General features: G+C 44.4%; 2 protein-coding genes and 1 long non-coding RNA gene across 3 annotated transcripts in view; 1 reads left to right on the plus strand and 2 right to left on the minus strand.

The window, feature by feature from the left end:
• The window catches only part of ppp2r5a (protein phosphatase 2, regulatory subunit B', alpha isoform), a 76,043-nt gene extending 70,567 nt beyond the window's left edge, over positions 1 to 5,476 (minus strand). Inside the window, exon 1 of the mRNA XM_038968152.1 lies at positions 4,305 to 5,476. Within this exon, the coding sequence (XP_038824080.1) occupies positions 4,305 to 4,449 (145 nt within the window). The 5' untranslated portion in view covers positions 4,450 to 5,476. The remainder of the gene's footprint in view (positions 1 to 4,304) is intronic.
• Positions 5,477 to 5,667: 191 nt separating this feature from the next.
• On the minus strand, positions 5,668 to 13,984 carry LOC120024050 (denticleless protein homolog). Its single transcript, XM_038968151.1, has 15 exons — positions 13,775 to 13,984; positions 13,244 to 13,348; positions 13,043 to 13,135; positions 12,713 to 12,774; positions 12,483 to 12,603; positions 11,936 to 12,001; positions 11,413 to 11,528; positions 11,233 to 11,306; positions 10,890 to 10,993; positions 10,510 to 10,614; positions 8,820 to 8,932; positions 8,589 to 8,678; positions 8,086 to 8,224; positions 7,140 to 7,798; positions 5,668 to 6,931 (listed from the first exon to the last, which is right to left on the minus strand). The coding sequence occupies exons 1-15, from the start codon at positions 13,824 to 13,826 to the stop codon at positions 6,845 to 6,847; spliced, it is 1,986 nt and encodes a 661-aa protein (XP_038824079.1). The 5' UTR covers positions 13,827 to 13,984; the 3' UTR covers positions 5,668 to 6,844.
• Positions 13,985 to 20,175: 6,191 nt separating this feature from the next.
• LOC120023879 lies at positions 20,176 to 21,081 on the plus strand. Its single transcript, XR_005472791.1, has 3 exons — positions 20,176 to 20,307; positions 20,485 to 20,531; positions 20,935 to 21,081. It is a non-coding gene; the product is annotated as an uncharacterized LOC120023879 (long non-coding RNA).
• Positions 21,082 to 21,121: the final 40 nt, after the last annotated feature.

Genomic DNA, 21,121 nt, shown 5'->3' on the forward strand with positions numbered 1-21,121 from the left:
TAGACATGCATTCTTGCAGCTATTCATTCTGCAGGTCATTCTGTCAGAAATGCTGAAATAGTCACACATTTTTTTGTACTTGCACTGCCCCAATGCCCAAACCCCACTTCTTTGTCCTTATGCAACATGGTGCACATCTGATTATATCCCACTTTGTTCATCCTGTACTCCCTCAGAGTTCAAGTCGGGAGTTTTCTGAGTCTCAAAAAGGTCCTCAATGCACACAAGCAGTAACACCCGTCACTGGCCTGGAATACTGCCCCCGACAAAACACTCCACCCACATACCAACCCCCTCCCCTACACAATCCTCCATTCAAGGGGTGCGAGTCAATCCAGCATTATCACCCAGAGCTGAACCAGTCTGCGACATCATTAATAAAATGCCACCCATTCAGACAAGAGTAGCCTAGGAGGTTATGGTCGACTACAACTACCTCGCAGAATCTAAAGGGCCATGAAACCACATACTAGGCTAGTTAACCATGTTAGTACTAGCTACTAAACAGTAATAAAATAGACTAATTGAGAACTTTACTGATCAACTTTATTTTTATAAAATCGGCATTAGTGGTCAATTTACATTCAAACAGAGGAGAAAGATAATCTGTTATCATGTGCTCCATACCCACCCCCCTCCCTCTCTGAGTTTAAAAATCAGGAGAGGAAGCCTGCTGCTGCAGGTCATGGAAGGGGGGGCGCAGGTGGGAAACCACCCCACCGAGGGAAGCCCGAAGCCCCCTAGGCTCTCTCCCTCGGTCCTTCCGGTCCTGCTGGTGTGGGGCTGTTTGTGACACGTTACTCTGTAATATCCATCAATGACTTTATTCAGAGTAGTGTATAATGGCACATTACGTTTCTAACCAAACAAAAAGGTGAAAAGTCACAAATAAACAAGTCAAACATTCCCTCAATCCATAAGCAGCATTAGCCTAGTCAATGCCATGTAGGCCCAAGGTTCAGTGTCTGCACTTTTCCCCCTTGTCATTTCAACATGTTGGCAGGCTAACTTGTCTGAACTTGACTGCTGAAGTCAGTGAGAGGTTTTGCTTTAGCAAATTAAGTTTAAGCAGTCTTCCCTCATACCATGCAGTAGACGTGAGGATAGTGTGAATCCTGAGTTTCCAATATGGACTCTTAAGGTGAAAGGAGATACTTTCATATTCCTGAATACATTGACATTTCTCTCCCAGACAGGCTTCAGCGACACATAATTCTCTATTGGGGCTCAATAAATTACTCTGCATAAACATTAAAGATCAAATTGTCATTGTAACACAGATGCCTTGTAGCTACATTTGGGGAGTGGTGGGATCAACTTCCTTTAATGAACTGTACAAATGACCTGGTTTGGATTATCTAGTCAATTCTCCCATCAGGAATAATTCATGATGGTTGAATGAACAATTACTACCCAGGCTGGATCCTGATACTTGGTGGCTACCCTGCTTTTTAAAACACACACCCCAATCACCTCATTTAGGCTACAGTGTGAGGCTTTCAGTCCCATCTTCACTGCCCCATCCAGGGCCCCAGATATAGCGGACTGTCTCTCACACACACACACTAGGAGTTCATCAGATAATAACCAAGCTCTTGATCATACAAAGTGTGGGTTGACTAAGAGAAGTTCAACACAGGCGCTCAATTCACACGTGTCATTGAAATACAGTATGTGTGGCCAGGACTGAATTTGGCATAATTGCTGAATGAAGAATAAAAAGGAGGTACGCACTTAAAAGTGCCGAGCGGTTTTGGATTCTGAACCGCTCTCTCAATCCCAATAATACTGCTGAGCATGAAGCAATGTAATCCCTATCTATAGGTTTCATTGTGTCTGACAACGGTTTGGATTGAGGAATTTGACCTTGGAAATTTTCATTTTGAGGCAACTGTTATAGTATCCATCTTGAAATGTCCTATAAAACAAAAATGGCAGGGCATAGCAACAGACTCAGATTTAACAGTAACAATGCACTGGCAGCATACAATTCCCATTCCATCCAGTGAAACTAACTTGCAATGTTGCACTATATGAGGTAAGGTGAACATTCTTCTCAATGTCACTGTTCTATGTCAAGTCTCCATATTGAAGAACCTCTGAGTAAAACAAAGGCTACCTGTAATTTAGCAATCTGCCACTACATTCAAGGCCCAGGACAGAAGCTACGCTGAACATAAATAAACACAACATGAAACAATTTCAAAGATTTTTGTTCATATAAGGAAATCAGTCAATTGAAATAAATTCATTAGTCCTTAATCTTGGATTTAACAGGACTGGGAATACAGATATGCATCTGTTGGTCACAGAGAACTTTCAAAAAGCTAGGGGTGTGGATCAGAGAACCGGTCAGTATTGACAGCTCCTTCGCAGAGTTGTCTGTGGAATGTTGTCTCAGTCTGCTTCAATAGCTGTGCGAAGTTGCTGGATATTTGCGGGAACTGGAACACCCTGTTGTACATGTCGATCCAGAGCAACCCAAACATGCTCAATGCGTGATATGTCTGGTGAGTATGCAGGCCATGGAAGAACTGGGACATTTTCAGCTTCCAGGAGTGGTGTACAGATCCTTGCGACATGGGGCCATGCATTATCATGCTGAAACATTAGGTGATGGCTGCAGATGAATGACGGACAATGGGCCTCAGGATCTCGTCACGGAATCTGTGCATTAAAATTGCCATCGATAAAATGCCCATAGTTTATGCGGGCCCATACCATAACCCCACCGCCACCATGGGGCACTCTGTTCACAAAGTTGACATGAGCAAACCGCTCACCGAAAAGACGCCATACACGTTGTCTGCCATCGGCCCAGTACAGTTGAAACTGGGATTAATCCGTGAAGAGCACATTTCTCCAGTGTGCCAGTGGCCATCGAAGGTGAGCATTTGCCCACTGAAGTCGGTTACGAATTCAAACTGCAGTCAAGTCAAGACCCTGGTGAGGACGACGTGCACGCAGATGTGCTTCCCTGAGACGGTTTCTGACAGTTGTGCAAACCTACAGTTTCATCAGCTGTCCGGGTGGCTAGTCTCAGACAATCCCGCAGGTGAAGAAGCCGGATGTGGAGGTTCTGGGCTGGCTTGGTTACACTTGGTTTGTGGTTGTGAGGCCGGTTGGATGTACTGCCAAATTCTCTAAGACAACGCTGAAGCCGGCTTATGGTAGAGAATTTAACATGTCATTCTCTGGCAACAGCTCTGGTGTACATTCCTGCAGTCAGCATGCCAATTGCACACTCCCTCAAAACTTGAGACATCTGTGGCATTGTTGTGTGACAACAATAGAGCGGCCTTTTATTGTCCCCAGCACAAGGTGATCATGCCGTTTAATCATCTTCTTGAGATGCCACACCTGTCAGGTGGATGGATTATCTTGGCAAAGGAGAGGCTCACTAACAGTGATGTAAACAAATGTGCGCACAACATTTTAGAGAAATACGCTTTTTGTACATATGGAACATTTCTGGGATATTTTATTTCAGCTCATGAAACATGGGACCAACACTTTACATGTTGGTTTTACATGTTGCGTTTATATTTTTGTTCAGTATAGATCATAGGCTACATTACAGTTCTCCTGGCTGCCAAGGTGTACAAAATATCACTCTCCAGCTAGGATGAAATTCTCAGAACGCAACATTTCATTGATATGCAGGCTCCTCCTTACCAAAACAAACAATATAAAGTTAATGTAGTAGGCCTATGTTGAGGGCTCTGTAGTTTTCATGGATTCAAAACATAAATGAATGCATGTGTCTGGCCTTGGCCCATATGTCTTGTACAGGAAAATAACCAACAACTATCCAGATGCGTCGTGACTAGTAGTACTGTACAAAATATATAGATGTCAAAAGAACAATTACCATGCATAAATAATAACGGTACTATTTGAGTGGAGAAATTGACAGGCACTGACGGAGATTTCAAACCAGCTAAAACGTAGGCAGTGCACAATATACACAAAAGTATCAGCAATTAGATCAATCTCTCATTCTCTCGATGTAGCCTACTTTGCCAGGATTGCACTTCAGTCCTCCTTGTGAGCATACATCACAGCTGGCTGCCAAAAAACAGAGGCTGAAAATGCCACTGTCATTAGCTACCCAAAGCTTCCGCGTTTCATTGACCAACACATTTTTATCTCTGTACAGATCGTCTGACTGTACAGATTGGTAGAAAATAGTCAATGTCGGACTACGTCAGGTATTGATCACGTTTGCTAGAGTAAACGGGAAGTGTCAACACCGCCACCCTTTCACTTGAGACTATTTCAGGCAGCATTTTTTATTTTCTTACCTTTGAGCTGCGGCAAGGGTGAAAGCTCGGTAAAAGTTTGAGTTCGGAACTGGGACGACCCTTGAGATTTCTTCTGTTTCTGGGCCTTCCTCATTGATTTTCGCGTGAACCCGTCCACTTTCTCAGACGCAGAGATCGCCGACATTTTGAAGCATCAACTGTATCGTTGAAGTATTTTTGGACATGTGCACCAACGATAGATTTAGGGTGTTCCACAAGTGGGCTATGTCTCCCAGCCCAGGAGCATCAAAATCTTCTGCAACTTGAAATAATGGCGTAAACAGCAAACTTTGAAAAACACCTTCTGCTTGTTTGATCCACTGAAGCTTGCTAGTTAATCAGTTTCCATGTAAAGCCCGCATTTTCGTCCCGCTTGTTGAGTCCAGTGAGCTGTTTAGAAAACTAGCTAGCGTTAGCTAACGCTACGCGTATCAACAAGCCAGCCAACTCATGACAGATTTATGAGAAAACGTATCTAGGTTAACGTTAGCTAATAGACTGACAGCAGAAACACTGCTTAAATAAATTGCTGGGGATATTTAACTTGTAATTTCTGCAATATAGCAACCTGTTGCTATAATTGTCATTTTATAGCTAACCAGCTAACGTTAGCTACTTCAGAGAGAACACTTATGCTAACTAGCATAAAACTAGCTGTCAGTGCTAGCTTTTTAAATGACAGACAAAAAATGCTAATGTTAGCCAGCTGGCTGCTTGGCTAACGTTAGCTACCTTGCTAGCTGCTTCGTTAAAACGTACCGTTACCTAAATAATATGAACATTTACAATTTAAAGCGAACTGTCATGATGAAATTCATACTATTTTCCACAAGAAAAATAAATATTGTATTCCGTGTCTTCTAGCAGCAGTTGGCTTTGTCAAAATGAAAAACAGTCTGGACGAATGAAGTCTGGCAACCTCGAACTACTCAGTAACGTTCGTATATCGGAAGAACCACGGCGCCAATGGAGTCATGTTCAGCACTTTCCCGTGTCCATTTAGTCGGAAATATCGAGTTGCACTGAACACACCGATAATCACTTTTTACTTGTAATCGGACGTCAATAACTTTTTCGATTTATTAGATAACACAATTCCATGTAAAAAGCCGCCACACTGCAAACTCAGTGAAACCATAAACAGCTTTATGAGTACATCGTTGTCGGATTGCATTTTGTGACAAAAGCGTACGTCTTTGACAGACAACTGCAGTGGCCAACCAAAATGTTGAAACAGGCATGCTCATGCCTTTTTTTTTTAACCAATTGAATTCGACTAAGACTGGGCTCTAAACCATGTGACATATTGCACAGAAAACAAATACCAGTAAATTGGCAACTGGAAACGTTTATAAATAGGCAGGATACTGTGTCCATATAAACAAAAATTGTCAACATTGTCATTTCAGGCGAGTGCTTCTTTTGAGGCCAGGCATAGGTTGCAATTACATCACTTACTATATTTATCCATCAGGATGATACACTAACATCCAATTAATGTCACCTATATTTGCAGCAGAGATCCAACAGTGTGGTGTGAGGTTAAAAATATTGTTTGACCCCACAATCATGTGATCCTCTGAATGTAAGCCCCCAGCACTAGTAGCATGCTAACCTTTGCACATGTGATCACATGCAGAGAGCAGAAGAAAATGTTCTCATGATGGAGGCACTAGCTCAGACACCAGACATCCATGTTTCAGACAGACACAAAAGAATGTTGCAGGTTGACAGGACTACAAACTATCATGCATTCTTAGTCTCCTTTCAGTAAAAATTATCATGGTGTATGTGAAGACAGGATTAACACAGTGCAAACACATGTCAAGTTACAACAACAGAAGTGGAAAGTATACTGGAAAAACAGGTTGGAGACCAGTGTCAGAAACCTTTGAACAGCATTGCATGGGCTGTGAACTGTTATAATGTAGTACTAACAACACTACTAACTCACCCAAAGTTTAGTTTTAATGTACTTTTATAAGTATTGTCATGTCTAGGGACTTGCTTTCTGCATTATCATCTAAATATTTTGTAGGGAAATCTGACATTAAACTTTACTAATGGTAATTTTAGTCTCATGGCCTTTGTGAATACTCATGACTTATAGTGTGATATGGTAGTGACACAGCTAATTATTCAGAATGGGGAACTAAGACTGGAATTCAAACTTGTGCAGACATGAATGGTGTAGGGTGAAGTTGCCCCTAGACTCATTTAATGGTTAAGGTTAGGATTGGTGGAGGGGAAGCAGATCATTGTATACAAAGTTAATGTACAAAATAAAGACGTGAGAACAGGAATCTCTTGTATGTTTGTCTTCTATGTTGAGTGGACAACTCATTGTAATGATCCTCAAAAATGGGTGCAATATTGGGTATATTAAGGTTAAGAATCAACCCTCATATCTTTAAAAATATTTCTCTATGTTGAACAGTGATCCAAATTAAAATACATATATAGGAAATATATTTTTTGTTACAAATCTAAATATTGTCTCTCTGAATCAGCACTGAGAAAACCATTTCATTCCAAGCTGATCACTCCCGATTCCTTCGCTGGAACGAGGAAGATATTTTCTTAATGGATTTCGGTGAGCGCATTGCCCAGGAGGGAGAGGACATTGCCTGGGATAAGGAAGGAACAGGAGAAAGGTAAATGATAACAGGTTCCTGGATATGCAGTAAGAGACATCAATGTTTTTTCTACATTGGGAACACCATGTGTTATCACATTATGAAAAACACGTAAAAGAGATGGCGCAAATCCTGTTAAGAACATCAATAAACTTAATACATTTCTGGTCAACTTGTAATTTTAGGATCTTGTGTATACCGGTGAGGTCGGTATCCTGCCATCTTGCCTCTTGGGGGCACTGGTGCTTCTGGGTTTTCCCAAACCTTTCCTCAGCTTCTGGCTCATTGCTGACAACCAGTCTGCCCCTTCTGGAGAGCTGTTCTCCTTGTCTGCCTGTGTGGCTGGGACAGGCCTCTGGTCCTCCACCTGGAGGTCTGCTTTTCCCCAGGCCTCGCTCCTCTCTGTGCCCGCATGAGGTGGCTCCTGGCTAGGGCAGCACACTCCTGCTAGTCCCCGGCTCCTCTTGGCTGCGGGGTAGAGCCCTGTGATGCAGTCACACTCCCCTGAACCTTCACAGCCCCCTGCCGCCCCACTGTCACCAATCTCCAGCCGGCACTCGGCCGTCCTCTCCGAGGAAAGGGTAGGGACGGGACAGGGACTAAGCACCTTGCGGAGAGGAGGGGTGATCTGTTCCCCGGGAGTCCGGGCAAACCAGTTCCTGATGGAGAGCGTTTTCTGACGTATGAGGGGGGCCCTGGCGCCCTGGGCCTGAAGGGGGGAGGCGGCGGTGGTGCTGGAGGCGAGAGGCAGGTCTGCTCCTCTGGGAGCGCAGGCGGCAGGCTGGGGGGAGGCCAGGGCCCCCAGACGCCTTGGCCGGGGACTCTTGGCTGGGGTGCACTCCGCCTGGTTCAAAGGCACTGAGAGAGAAACAGAGTTTTAGTTTCAATCAAGAGTTCAGCTTGTTCAATAATCATTGGAGATAGTCATCTTTGTTATGGTTGGCAATATACAGGCTATACAGACCAGTAAAAACATTTGAGGATGGTAACCACCGCAATGGATATGGAATTTTAGATACTGCCAATCCTCATCAGGCAATATTAGTAAAGATGAACTGTACTATCCAATTCTTTAATTGACTGGAATGTAAAACATTTAATGGACCCCCTCTCTACTGATAGATAGCAGCAGTAGTGGTACTCACTTGGACTGTGCATGGTGGTGGCAGGTTTAGAACATGCCCAGCCCACCAGATTGGCCTCTCCGACAGAAGACTTTGCTCCATCCGTACCCCGGTCCAGACGCCAGATCCGTACGGTGTTGTCATCAGAGCAGGAAGCAATCTGCCAAGACAGAACATGAGATTACACAGGGCCCCAACCTGCACTTCTCCTATCCTGGTTAAACCAGACTGAATGCTGCACTCATCATTGTTTCAATGGTGAACACAGCTTTTAGTCTGGTCTACCCCGGCTACCAACCTGCACCTCCACCTCCAGACCACTTCAACTACCACAATTCTGTTTTATGGCAAAATAATAATATTTAGAATGAGCAGATCAAACTGAAAACATTTTCTCCAGGGACACAGAACGGATATAAAGGCAGCTTAAAGGGTATCTTTCCTGGCCGCTGCAGGATGAGTGTTCTCAAACTCATCTAAAATCACGCTGGCTATGTGAACATTGACAAAATCTTAGATCTCACCTTCGTGAAATCTGTGGGGCACCATGCTATGGAGGTCACTTGCTGGCTGTGGCCCTGAAGCATCATGGGAGGCTGTTTTGTGTCGGAGATCTGAAGTCGGAATATAAGTTGGTAAGACACTAATAAATGCATGGATAGAATAGTCAAAGCATGTTGATTTGTCAGCAATCGTCTATCAGTCTGCTTTTCAAAGGTTTTCACTGGATTGGTCAAATCAAAATGGCAGCTCACCTTCCAGATGTACGCATGATGGTCACTTGAGCCACTAGCCAGGAACTGGTTGTCGGGGCTAACAGTGGACTTCACGTAAAACGAGGAGTTGAGGTGACCACCGAAGACTGCCACTGCAACAGAAAGACATGTATGAACATCAGGAATAACATGCATAGAACTGGACAGTGAAACCACCAGAACAACATTTCAGTTGTTCAGAGTATACAGTGCGAGTACACAAAGTGGTCAACAAATAGGATCCTTAAGAGGCTCTCCATATATTACTTCTTGATTGGTCAAGAGACTGGTCACATGGTAGGTCAAAGCCCCCTGGGCTACATTCTTGGCTAATTCCTAAGGAATAGTGGTTGCAAACAATACCAGGGCCATATTTGGTATTTATTAGGATTTCTATTAGCTGTTGCAAAAGCAGTAGCTACTCTTCCTGGGGTCCACACAAAACATGACATAATACAGAACATTAATAGACAAGAACAGCTCAAGGACAGAACTACATATCAATACATACACACAAACGATCAGTTCATTAAGCACCAAAGGGGAATTGAGTGAAACAGGGAGGGACTAACTGGACTTGTCCAATAAGAACTGCAAATTTTCTCTTTCCATTGCAACCTGAATTGTTTTCTGTTGCATGTTCAAATGAACACAACCCAGACTTTGATGACTCATTAACAACACAAACACTGAGGTATTTCTCATCTTTCTGTCAGACAGTCTCTTGTACACAGAGGTACCCACTCAGCCATTCAACAACCTCTGGGCTATTGTAAAGACGATATATTATGATACGTGTCAGGCACATGAATGACAGTAGCCAAATTCATTATGTGTTATTATGCTGTACAACAGGGGTCTCTAACAGGTCGATGGTGAGCTACCAGTTGCTCGCAGCCCACCTATGAGCAGCTCACCAAACAATTCTGAAAGTACATGCAATTTTCAGGTGTTCCACCGCAAACTGTCATAAATAAATCTCACAAGTATCAGACACCATTAGCTCCCAGCTAATATCTAATCAACACAACATTGACATTATCCCACACCTAGTTAGTCAATATTGGTTTAAAAAGCCAAACTTAACACAATAATTAATTTCCAGTAGTATTGTCTCTGTCTGTCTGTGTGGTACGCGCGTTTGTCTTGCACTCCATGCGTAGCCAGCCAGTGGATGTGACAACCATCTTGTGGCTTGACAGAAATACTATCCCCAAAATCTTCTCAATTAAAATGTTAACTGAAAAGTAGGCTTACCTGGCAGAAGTATATCATGAGTAAGTATATCATTATCTATTATTTTCTAACTTTGCCATGAAATTATAACAGCCACATCCGGAATAAAAGGGGAATTACACACAACATTTTGAAAAGGTTGGCAACCCCATGCTGTACAACTAGCTATTTAAGCAAATTAATCTTCCCAAAGTATGGCATTTTTGCCAAACTGACAGACAGCTTCCCATACATCAAATAGCCTCAACTGAACAGAAGTAGTGTGCAGCCCCATCTGGTGGTAAACAGTGGTACTGGCAGATTGAAACAATGGCTTGCTGGAGCTGAATGTGAATGGGTGGTAACGAACTTGCTATAAAACAAAGTCATGGGCTGAATGCAGACATGCTTCTGATGGATGTAGCCATAGAAACAGGATGACACAGAATGAGCTTTGTATGGAGCATTTGTTTACCTGGAGTGGTTTTCAGCCCGCTGACATTGAACATGTAGATGTTGTTGTCAGTGCAGTTGGAGAACAGGTTGGAGCCAGTGGAGTCCAACACCAGCCCTGAGTAACCTGTCACACAGACAACACAGGTCAGGTTCTACACTAGGAAACCCCAAAAATTGACTCAACCTAGGCCCTATTTGAATACTTGTAAAATGTTTCCCTCATTCCTTGAAGTAATCACTGATCTGATACTGTTGGCTAGGTGAAAGTAGGGGTTCCAGACACCAAATAGCTTTCACCAATTCAGTGAGGTCTGATAAGTTATTAGCCTAATTCAACGTAGGGAAGATGCAATTTTGAAGAATTCAAATTGGGCCATAGCCATGTTTGAGAAAACCCACCTAGCTTCCGTGTGCTAGTCCCTGGGTACGGGTATGCCTGGAGGGGGATGGGGTCATGGTGGTATGCTGTGTAGTTTTTCCGGAGGTCCCACATCTTGATTATCCTGTTTAGGAGGATAAATACGTCACAATTCATGTCAGAATCATTCTGCGTGATGCAGGCGTCACATACATCCTTACGACAGTCATCTGGTCATGTTCAATATGCACAAAGTGCAAGGAAACAGGGTGGTACCATCTGAATTTGTCTAATAAGAAATGCTTGCTTTAGTTTCCCGTTGTAAAACATTATGTTACGGTGTGTCTCAATGAATATGGTCCTGTGTTATTAGATTATTCTTACCCATCAACAGCACCTGAGGAGATGAGTGTGTGTTCATCCTGGAACAGAACCACCGTGACACTCTGCTGGGAGTCCTACAAGAGAGATGGAGACAATCAGTTACCCCAGTCCCCTATTCAACATTAAAAACAAAGCTGACGCCGAGTCAGTTGTTAAGGGTATTAGCGTATTACCACTCACCACAGAGGGGTCCATGCCGCGTGTGCCGGGGCGTTTCTTCTTCGTCTTAGAGGGTGTGTTTCTATCCATCTTATTGTGAGCCCCACTGATCTGCTTTACCTGCCTATAGAAGCCGTCTGAGGAAAAAACAAACTCCATTACTCACCGAATAATCTCTTGTGGACAGACTACATAACTGGTATAGTAGCATCTGCCAACAAACTGTAGGATGCGATGACTAACAAGGTACTTTGTACCGGTGCACAGATTTTTTTGTAACTGATCATTTGGACAGGTGTACGCCTCTTTTCGAATTTCGGAAAGGGGACATTTGGCCAACTTGCAGAGAGAGGGGAATGGAGTTACCGGCCTGCTATCGCTCCACGTTATAGTATATTTTCTAACACGTGTCCAAGCAGAACTTAATCGAGCATCTGATGCAATAACCCAAGATTTTAGTTCCGGGTTTCAAGATTACTCACTGAAAAACTCAAACATCGTCTACACTAAAGAAAAGCGTAATCACTTTTATGTCTGGCCTTACCTCTTTTGCTGCACCTTGTGTCCCAGACCATAATATTCCCATCTCGGCCCCCAGTACAGAACACAGCTGTGGGAGAAGAAAGAAGCCAGAGTGGACGGTTACCATGGTTACTCATGAAGAAGTGTCCGGACACAAACAACTAAGTGTGTATTTGGCCTAAAAAGCATGGGGTCTCCTGGGGTAAAACAGAAACTCTGCAGCAGTCGTTTAAGAAGAGCTTTGTTTTCAGTAGCTGAGCTGTGAAGCTGGTCAGTGATGATGCCTACGAATAATCAAATAACAAATATTTGTGGCATGGCTATACACATGTACAGCCTGAAAGACCATACACTCGATGGAGCAAGCAATGTCTCTGCATTCAGGAAGAATGTCTACAACGTAGAAAAAGGCAGACATATATATACACACACACACAAAACCTTTCCCTCAGCCATCACATGCGGAAACGGTCAGAAAAGTTGGGGGACTGGGGCACAGTTAGTGTGACGTATCGGATTTATTATCCCTCTGGGACAATAAAGTTATATTGAATTGATTAGAAATTTACCTTTCTCCTGCTGTGTGAATGCAACAGACTTGAGGCTGCACTGGTGCCCCTTGAAGCTACCAAGGAGCTCCCCTGATGTCACATCCCACAGCTTGGCCATCTGATCACCTGACACGGTCACCTGATGGTGAAAATACAAACATAATTTTATCATGTCTCTTATAAAATGTCTATAAAAAATACTAGTCTGATCACTGTGTGTGAAACAACCAGGAAAAACTTCTACTCACCAAGCTAGCCTCCCCTGGCACCCAAGCAAGGTCAAAGATAGCACTATCATGTGCCGACCATTCTGTGGAATAGAATACATTAAGTTTGTACTTCAATTGGCCTCCGATGATATTTCATGGTACAACAACAAGACAAGCTAGACTGGTGATTCTGACAGCTGCGGTGACTATTGGCTAGTCACACAACTAGTGGTGTGCCTCACAACCTTCCAAGGAGGTCTGCATCATAAGGGAGCCTCATGATCATTCCATCTGTTGTCTGAGCCGAATAAACAAGGTACTAGAGTTACTCTGTTGGTGGTGTGATTCTGTCACTCAGGCATAACATACCTTTCAGAAGTGGACTCTGTCGGTTCTCTGTGTTGTACAGCCTCAGGACTCCCCCATCACTGGCCACCGCAAGGACGCCCTGCAGCCCCGGGGCTGAAATCGACAGGTAAATATGCAGTAAAAAATAAATAAATAACGAAATCAGGACAGTGATTCATGGTTGTCGCCGTCAAAAACAGAGTACAATATTTATTGTATTACCTGTAGAGAAGGCGACCCCCAGATTCCCGTATGAGATGTGTTCATCATGACGGGCACACTGGTAGCCGTCCAGCAGAGAGTACAAATTGTATTTTGGGCTGAGGTCTGTTGGGAAATAAACAAATAACGTAAGCCACTCAGGAACATGCAGTGCAATACTGTATGGATAACCACCCTAAACCCCGTCCGGCCTGGGTAGGCCCTTGGCTTAGTCACTAGTTATAGAGTTAGTTACCAGTACTTCCCACAACAACAATTAACAAGACACATATATTCAATGAAAATATGCCATCGAGTGTAAGATAGTAACATGATCAGGATACTATTGTTTTTTTATGAACGAGTCAACAATCGACTGAGTAGATAGATCTAGCTATAGTCGACACAGTGGCCAGCCTAGCAGCCAACAACGCTGAAGTGGACACAGCTGAGCCAGCTAGCTTAGGCTAACTAACGTTATAGCTAGTTAACGTTAATAAGAGTCAAACCAGGCGGAATACTGTCTGGATCCCTATATATTGACATTCTTACCATTGCACCTCTGTTCACAGACTCCTCTGTCAACAATGGAGCGAAAAAGCATTTCTGTAACTTAGCCGAAGCGAGACGATTTTTCTAATATTTCGATTTTTCAGATTAATTTCTGTGCGGTGGTCATCAGTTCATTCGTGGCTCCCCTTTCGCGCGAACTGAAGTAAGTAAGTAAGTAAGTAAGTAAGTAAGTAAGTAAGTAACTAACTAACTAACTAACTAACTAACTAACTAACTAACTAACTAACTAACTAACTAACTAACTAACTAACTAACTAACTTACATACATACATACATACATACATACATACATACATACATACATAAAAAAAAATCTTAAGTAACAGAAATATAACACGAATCCCCCGCGAAACCTACATCACACTCGCCGATTGGTTGGAAATCTGATACTTCCTGTATTACGTCACTTTCTACCTTCGTGCGGAATGAAACATGCTAAATTCAGTGGCTAAATTGATACTGTTGAAGAGAATATAAAGTTATTTCACGTGAAGTCTAAAATATAAGCAATGTCGCTTTTAACTGCACGTCCTTTCTTGTCAGAGGCTGGTTATGGGGAACAAGAATTTGATACAAATTCAGCTTTCATGGAGTTGGACAAAGGTGTGCAGTTAACCAGTCATCAAGCAACTAGCTTGCTAAGCTAGCTACTACAATTAAAATGACAAGCTAGCTTGTTAGCTATTCGTCACAGTGATGAGCAAACTAAAACTAGCTAGCTACATTCAGACATTGCCCAGTTAGACTGCTTGGATTTAAATGTTTGACTGTGTCATGTATTACATTTTTGCGTCTTGGAAACTTGGCTAGCAATGTGAAGTAGTGGTCGTCTTCCCCAAAATTGCACAGGTCTTATTTTCACGATTTGGAAATGAATTCGCTTTCCAAAGCTAATAAACATGTGGAAATGTGAGCAGCATTTTGTATTAGTTAGGAAGCGTAAACAAAGTACAAACTTTTTTTACATTCGAATTTCAATAGCTCCTTGGTCATGTGACTTACTGACCTCAACCAAGGTTCAGAATGTCCACTGACTACCCTTCTATATTGCACACCCTTTGGTTTGTCCATTTCCATCTTACACGTTTTTACATGAATTTTTCATACTTTCTACATTTCATTAGCTCCTTGGTCATGTGACCTGACCTACTGACCTCAAACAAGGTTCAGAATGTACAGTCAGTGGGCCTACACATTGCACACCCTTTAGTTTGTCAATTTTCATCTCACAAGATTTTACATACATTTTTCAAACTTTCTCATTTGTGACCTACTGACCTCAAACTACTTTCAGAATGTCCACGGACTGACGGAGACGAGCGCCGCGAAACATCCAGTGCGGTAACTCGACCGATCCCGGAGAAGCTGGCGGAAGCACCAGGGAGAGTTCTCTTTTCTTTGTGAAGGGCAGGGTGCCCTGGAATGGGTTCGCCCCAAGAGAGGGGCCCAAGCCCTGGAAAGGGTCGCAGTTCTGGTGGCGTCCGGTGAGCTCTCTCTGGGGAGAGGGTGGAAATCTTGCGCTGGGCAGTACCCATATCTGCAGCAGGTCTCCAAGATGAACAGCCTTTGGTATGTTAGAACAATGTCGGTAAAGGAAGTCGCGGGGCTCAAGCCGTGGCTGGGAGAGAAGTTGCTCCGTCACCCTCTCGCCACCGTTAGAAGTTCGTTGTGCGGCACATCTCGCGGTCTCTTGTGCGTGGTCTCGCAAGGAGCTGCGTGCGGGGGTTTGTCGGGGTGGTGTCCGTCGGCAGGCGGACCGGTGGGGGGTTGGGTTCGGTGGTTGGCGGCGGCGACTCTGGACGTGCGCCGGGCCCTTCTTGCGGATCTCCCCAGCTACGGTGCTCACCGGCCCTGTTCGCGCTGGGTCTCCGGTGGGTCGCATAGGCCCGACGCCTAGCAGCTGACTTGGATTCCCCTGGTCCGCACAAGTTCTGACTGTTTAATTAAAACAAAGCATTGCGAAGGCCCGAGGTGGGTGTTGACGCGATGTTATTTCTGCCAAGTGTTCTGAATGTCAAAGTTAAGAAATTCAATGAAGCACAGGTAAACGACGGGAGTAACAATTACTCTCTTAAGGAGTCCTTAGCTTTAGTAAGGGAGATAAGGAGGTAGTCCTCTAGCAGGGCTCTTCCAATCCCTCCCTGTATGTCACCTGTTTTCAGGTGTCGCTAACGATGCAAACCAAGTGGGAATTACCTCGGTACTAGTCCGTACGCAAAGAGAGTCCTGCAGATGGTGACGGCTGTTGATCGTTAACGGAAGGCGGCAGTTTGTCCTGGAATATGGGGCTTTCGGTCAAGCATGAAAATATGAGGGCGGTTACACCAGACACAATGATTTGCTGCGAGGCTCTTGTAAATGAATCCTGACCTTGACAAGAAGCCAATCAGAGAATGATGGCTCGAACGCATCCCTGGCTTTGGCTGGGAGGGGGGAGTTAAGTCCTGGGAGACGGCTGATGAAAGTGTACTACTGACATCAGTCTGACCACAGAGCGGCTGTGGTGAAACGTTTAAACACGTCCCCCGTATACTTAGCTAACTATAAACCGCGAAGGTTTGAATTGAACGCTGGCTTCGGCTGGACCTGCTAACAGTGGAGCACTAAATGGAGATGGAATGTGGTTAGCTGTTATGGATACTGCCAGGTCTCTCTGGTCCGCCTGGGTGCGGGACTCTACACATTCTATGTGGGAGCCCTCCTCCACGCTCCTTGGAGCATGTAGTGGCCATTAGCTGACACTACCAGGCCTCAGGCTTGCCTGAGTGCTGGACACCACACATTGTAGGTGGGGAGATTTCCTCTACGCTCACTAGACTCGAGGCGGAGACTAAACCGATTGGCCCCGCAGTGATAGGACATTGGATGGATCTGGATCATGCCCTACGAAGTGGGGAAGAGGTATCACCAGCTTGTCTGGGGAGGAAGACGTACATCTGATGTGGCTAGTGCTATCCACGGCCATTGATTTGCTGCGTATCCATAAAATGGATGGAAGAAACCTAGGTTCCCAATGGGCACAGATCACTGAATGTCAACTTGATGAAATTCAAAGGAGCGTACCCACCTGTTGCGGTCGCACTCAAATCACCCAAGTACGTTTGGTGTATGTGCTTGGCTGAGGAGCCAATGGTGCGAAGATACTATCTGTGGGATTATGACTGAACGCCTCTAAGTCAGAATCCCCCTAAACGTAATGATACCATAGCACTACGGATCTTTGGTTGGCCCGGGATAGCCTGCCTCTTTTGGCAGGTGAGTAGAGCTGTTCGTAACGGGGTTGGGTGCGGCCAGATGAGTTGCCGCCCCTCTCCTGATGCGCACCGCATTTTGTTGGGAACCTGGTGCTAAATCACTCTTAGACGACCCGATTCTGGGTCAGGGTTTCATATGTAGTAGAGCAGCTCACTCGCTGCGATCTATTGAAAGTCAGCCGTCGATCCAAGCTTTTGTCGGGGACGGAAGGTGTCTTCCTCCACCATCCTCCTTCTTTACTTACAGGTTACAAGGTGCACGCAGAAGGGCCAGAGGCCAGACACAGAGTGTGAGAGAGCCCAGGCAGACAGGTAGAAGGCGTAAGACATTGACATGGGGCTCTGGATAGGTAGGGGGCTAGGTGGTGGACTGTGAGTCAGGTTGGGACTCGCTGTGGAAGTCAAAGGGTCACCAGGTGCATGAGGAGGCCTCCATCAAGGCGAGGCCACTCAGAGATCGAGCAGGGGCGGCCGGACTCTGGGGCCATGGAGGTTGGAGTGGGCTTAGTTTCTGAGTGGAAAAAAGGGGGCGGGTCACCAGGTGCACAGTGCCTGTTTCGAGTTACCAGGTGTACAGTGCCTGTTTCAGTTTACCAGGTGCACGTGGTTTTTGACAGTGGAAATATAGACGTCTTAGTGTCCGGGGAGGGGTGCTTAAGTGTGGGTGCCCCGGTTCGCCTGGTGGGCAAGGTTATGGAGATGGCTGAGACTCGGTGATGGGTGATGCCCAGTGAGAGGGGTGTTGACCGAGTAGGGAGAGTAGGTCTGGAGGTCTGTAGTTCCAGGGAGTATACACTCTCAGGCCCAGGGAGAGGGCAGGGAGTGTAGGCCTAGAGGCCTGGAGTCAGAGGTCACCAGGTCAATGGGGGCCTGCCTGGAGTTCAGGAAGGCCCCAGGCAGAAGGCCCAAGTGAATAGGTGTGTGAGTAACACTGTCCTTCAGGGGAGCAGAGCAGGCAATTCATGTAAAATCTTGTGAGATGAAAATGGACAAACAAAAGGGTGTGCAATATATAAGGCTTGTCAGTGGATATTCTGACAATAGTTTGAGGGTTGTAGGTAGGTCACACAAGCTATTGAAATACGAAACATTGAAAAACATTGAAAATGAATGTAAAAACGTGTGAGATAAAAATGGACAAACAAAAGGTTGTGCTACATATAAGGCTACTCAGTGGATATTCTGAAAGTAGTTTGAGGTTTGTTGGTCATAAGACTAAGGAGCTATTGAAATTTTAATATTTTAAAAATTGTCAGAAAATCTCATGAGATGCAAATGTACAAACAAAAGGGTGTGCAATGTGTTGGCCCACTGAGTGTACATTATGAACCATGTTTGAGGTGTGTGGGTCACATGACCAAGGCGCTATTTAATTTCAGAAATGTAAATAAGTAATTTAAAATGGTGTGAGATGTAAACCGACAAAAAAAAGTGTGTGCAATGTGTGTGTCTGCCATCGGGTTAGCTACAACCAGTTTTGAAAGTTTTAGGAGTAATTGAAAGCTATTGAAATTTGAAAAATTACATTTGTCACTATGTTGACGGTCCGTAACTGCTGTTGGTGGACGTAAAGAAAACTACAGACAAAATATCCGTCGACTATCCAACCTGAATCTGTCTTTACCTCGGTCCACAGCAACGACCCTGTGACCAGAGCCATCACTCTCAGGTATCATGGCATGCTGCTCTCTTTGTCTTTCCATTAGAGCTTGATTATTATGATGGTGGTTAAGTCCACAATCCATACAGTAGCTGTGTTACAGATTTGCAAGATGGTCATCATTAGTCTCACAATTCAGACAATTGATTCCGAAATATTGCATTCAGTGCCTTCGGAAAGTATTCAGACCCCTTGACTGGGTGGCTATAATTTGTGGAACGTTCCAACAGGAATCTGTTACAAAAACTTCGTAAATAACAAGGTTGCCAACAAACAACGCATACAAAGTAGCATGATCAATTCAGTAGCTGCCGAATAGGCATCAACTCACCACGTAGCTAATTTGTAATGTTTGTCCATAGACTACCACTCACTACCAGAGTGAGTCCTTTTCGGAATAAACGTGGTCAGTAAAAAATGTAATTAAATAGCCTACTCCCTACCCGATATCTTCTTCTGCCGCTATACAACTTTGTATGCGTTGTTTGTTGGTATACAAGATTCTCTGGTCTGATGAAACCAAGATTAAACTCTTCGGCCTCAATGCCTAGCGACACGTCTGGAGGAAACCTGGCACCATCCCTAAGGGGAAGCATGGTGGGGCAGCATCATGCTGTGGGGATGTTCTTCAGCGGCAGGGACTGGGAGACTATTCAGGATCAAGGGAAAGATGAACGGAGCAAAGTACCGAGAGGTCCTTGATGAAAACCTGCTCCAGACCGCTCAGGATCTCAGACTGGGGCGAAGGTTCACCTTCCTACAGGACAACAGCACATAGCCAAGAAAATGCAGGAGTGGCTTCGGGACAAGTCTCTGAATGTCCTTGAGTGGCCCAGCCAGAGCCCGGACTTGAACCTGATGGAACATCTCTGGAGAGACCTGAAAATAGCTGTGCAGTGGCGCTCCCCACCCAACCTGACAGAGCTTGAGAGGATCTGCAGAGAAGAATGGGAGAAACTCCCCAAATACAGGTGTGCCAAGCTTGTAGCGTCATACCCATGAAGACTCGAGGCTGTAATCGCTGCCACAGGTGCTTCAACAAGGTACTGGGTAAAGGGTCTGAATACTTATGTAAATGTGATATTTCCGTTTTTTTTAAATGTACATTTGCAAAAATTCATAGAAACCTGTTTTCGCTTTGTCATTATGGGGTATTGTGTGTAGATTGATGAGAAAAAACAATTTAATCAATTTTAGAATAAGGCTGTAACGTAATAAAATATGGAGAAAGTCAAGGGGTCTGAATACTTTCCAAATGCATCGTACCTACAACTATTTCAAGAGCAATGCAAGGCTAGATCATCAGTGCATGAAGAAAATGTGAAACCTCACTGATTCCAAAAGAAAATGGGATACAATACACCATAGATGACAAAGCGTTTTTTTTTTTAAGACTCAATCAGCTCTGCTTCCATGATTTCTGAATCTGTGTGTTTCGTCCTGTTTTTGATTTATTAAGGATGCTTGGCAGTTTGGCCACTTTCATACCTGAAAGGAAGAATGCCCATCATAGCGTTCACCAAAGTCTAGACTCACACGACAACGTTGAAGTAGAGGCGGACATCTTTGCATCGGCCTACTTATCTGCGCAGTCAAAGTAAGTGGTTTGAGATAAGTTTCAGTCTGGTAGCTGTGTTGTCTGGCCGATCTGTCATTATTTGAACTTAGCTAACTTCCTTGCAAACTGTTCACATAGTTGTTTTGGTTCTATGCCCCATAGAGGAATAATTATGTATTGAACATGTTCGTTTCTCTGTCCCATTTCAATCTGCAGAGACTTTCCAGCTGGGATTTGCAACAAAATCAGTTAATTGATTCAAGGTAACATAATGTTCTCAGTGTCATGTGAATATCTTGTGCAGAATCACATTACATTCTGAGGAATTAGGGTTTAGTTATATACAAGCAACTGAACAAGCACATTTTCAAGGATTCTTCATTGTCCCTTTGGCTGTTGTCCCTTAGGTGTTGTTGTAGAAAAAAAGCCATGCGATTTTATTTTTAGATGAAGCATCCAGGGTCGTGGTTCATTATGCCACACTGTAGCAAAACATTTTGCAATGGGAACAAAGGCAGACAAATGCAAATGTTTGTTAGTGGACAAGTTCAGATAGTACGTCCTGGTTTGTGAGCGTTTTCTTCCATTTCATGCCAACTGAACATGACCCCTTGTGATCTCCCATTGGCCCGTGCTATGTTTCACTATGCTCTTGTTCCTCCACAGCTCTGGATGCCCCGGTGGACCTGAAAATGAAGCTAATCCCTATTCTGCAGCACATGCACCACAATGCCAGCCTGGCCTCTAGCAGCCTGGTCTCTAGCAGCCTGGCCTCTAGCAGCCTGGCCTCTAGCAGCCTGGCCTCTAGCAGCCTGGCCTCTAGCAGCCTGGCCTCTAGCAGCCTGGCCTCTAG

This window comes from Salvelinus namaycush, chromosome 29 (genome assembly GCF_016432855.1).
Source record: "Salvelinus namaycush isolate Seneca chromosome 29, SaNama_1.0, whole genome shotgun sequence".
In the NCBI taxonomy this organism is placed as follows: Eukaryota; Metazoa; Chordata; class Actinopteri; order Salmoniformes; family Salmonidae; genus Salvelinus; species Salvelinus namaycush.

What these genes read in the sequence shown, in the direction of transcription:
- LOC120024050 (XM_038968151.1), bottom strand. Translation starts at nt 13,826, where the DNA reads ATGCTTTTTCGCTCCATTGTTGACAGAGGAGTCTGTGAACAGAGGTGC. An exon ending in TGCCAGGGGAGGCTAGCTTG is followed by an intron (nt 12,604 to 12,712) that starts GTGAGTAGAAGT and finishes TTTCACCATCAG; the next exon opens with GTGACCGTGTCAGGTGATCA. An exon ending in GCAGGATACCGACCTCACCG is followed by an intron (nt 6,932 to 7,139) that starts GTATACACAAGA and finishes TCCTTATCCCAG; the next exon opens with GCAATGTCCTCTCCCTCCTG.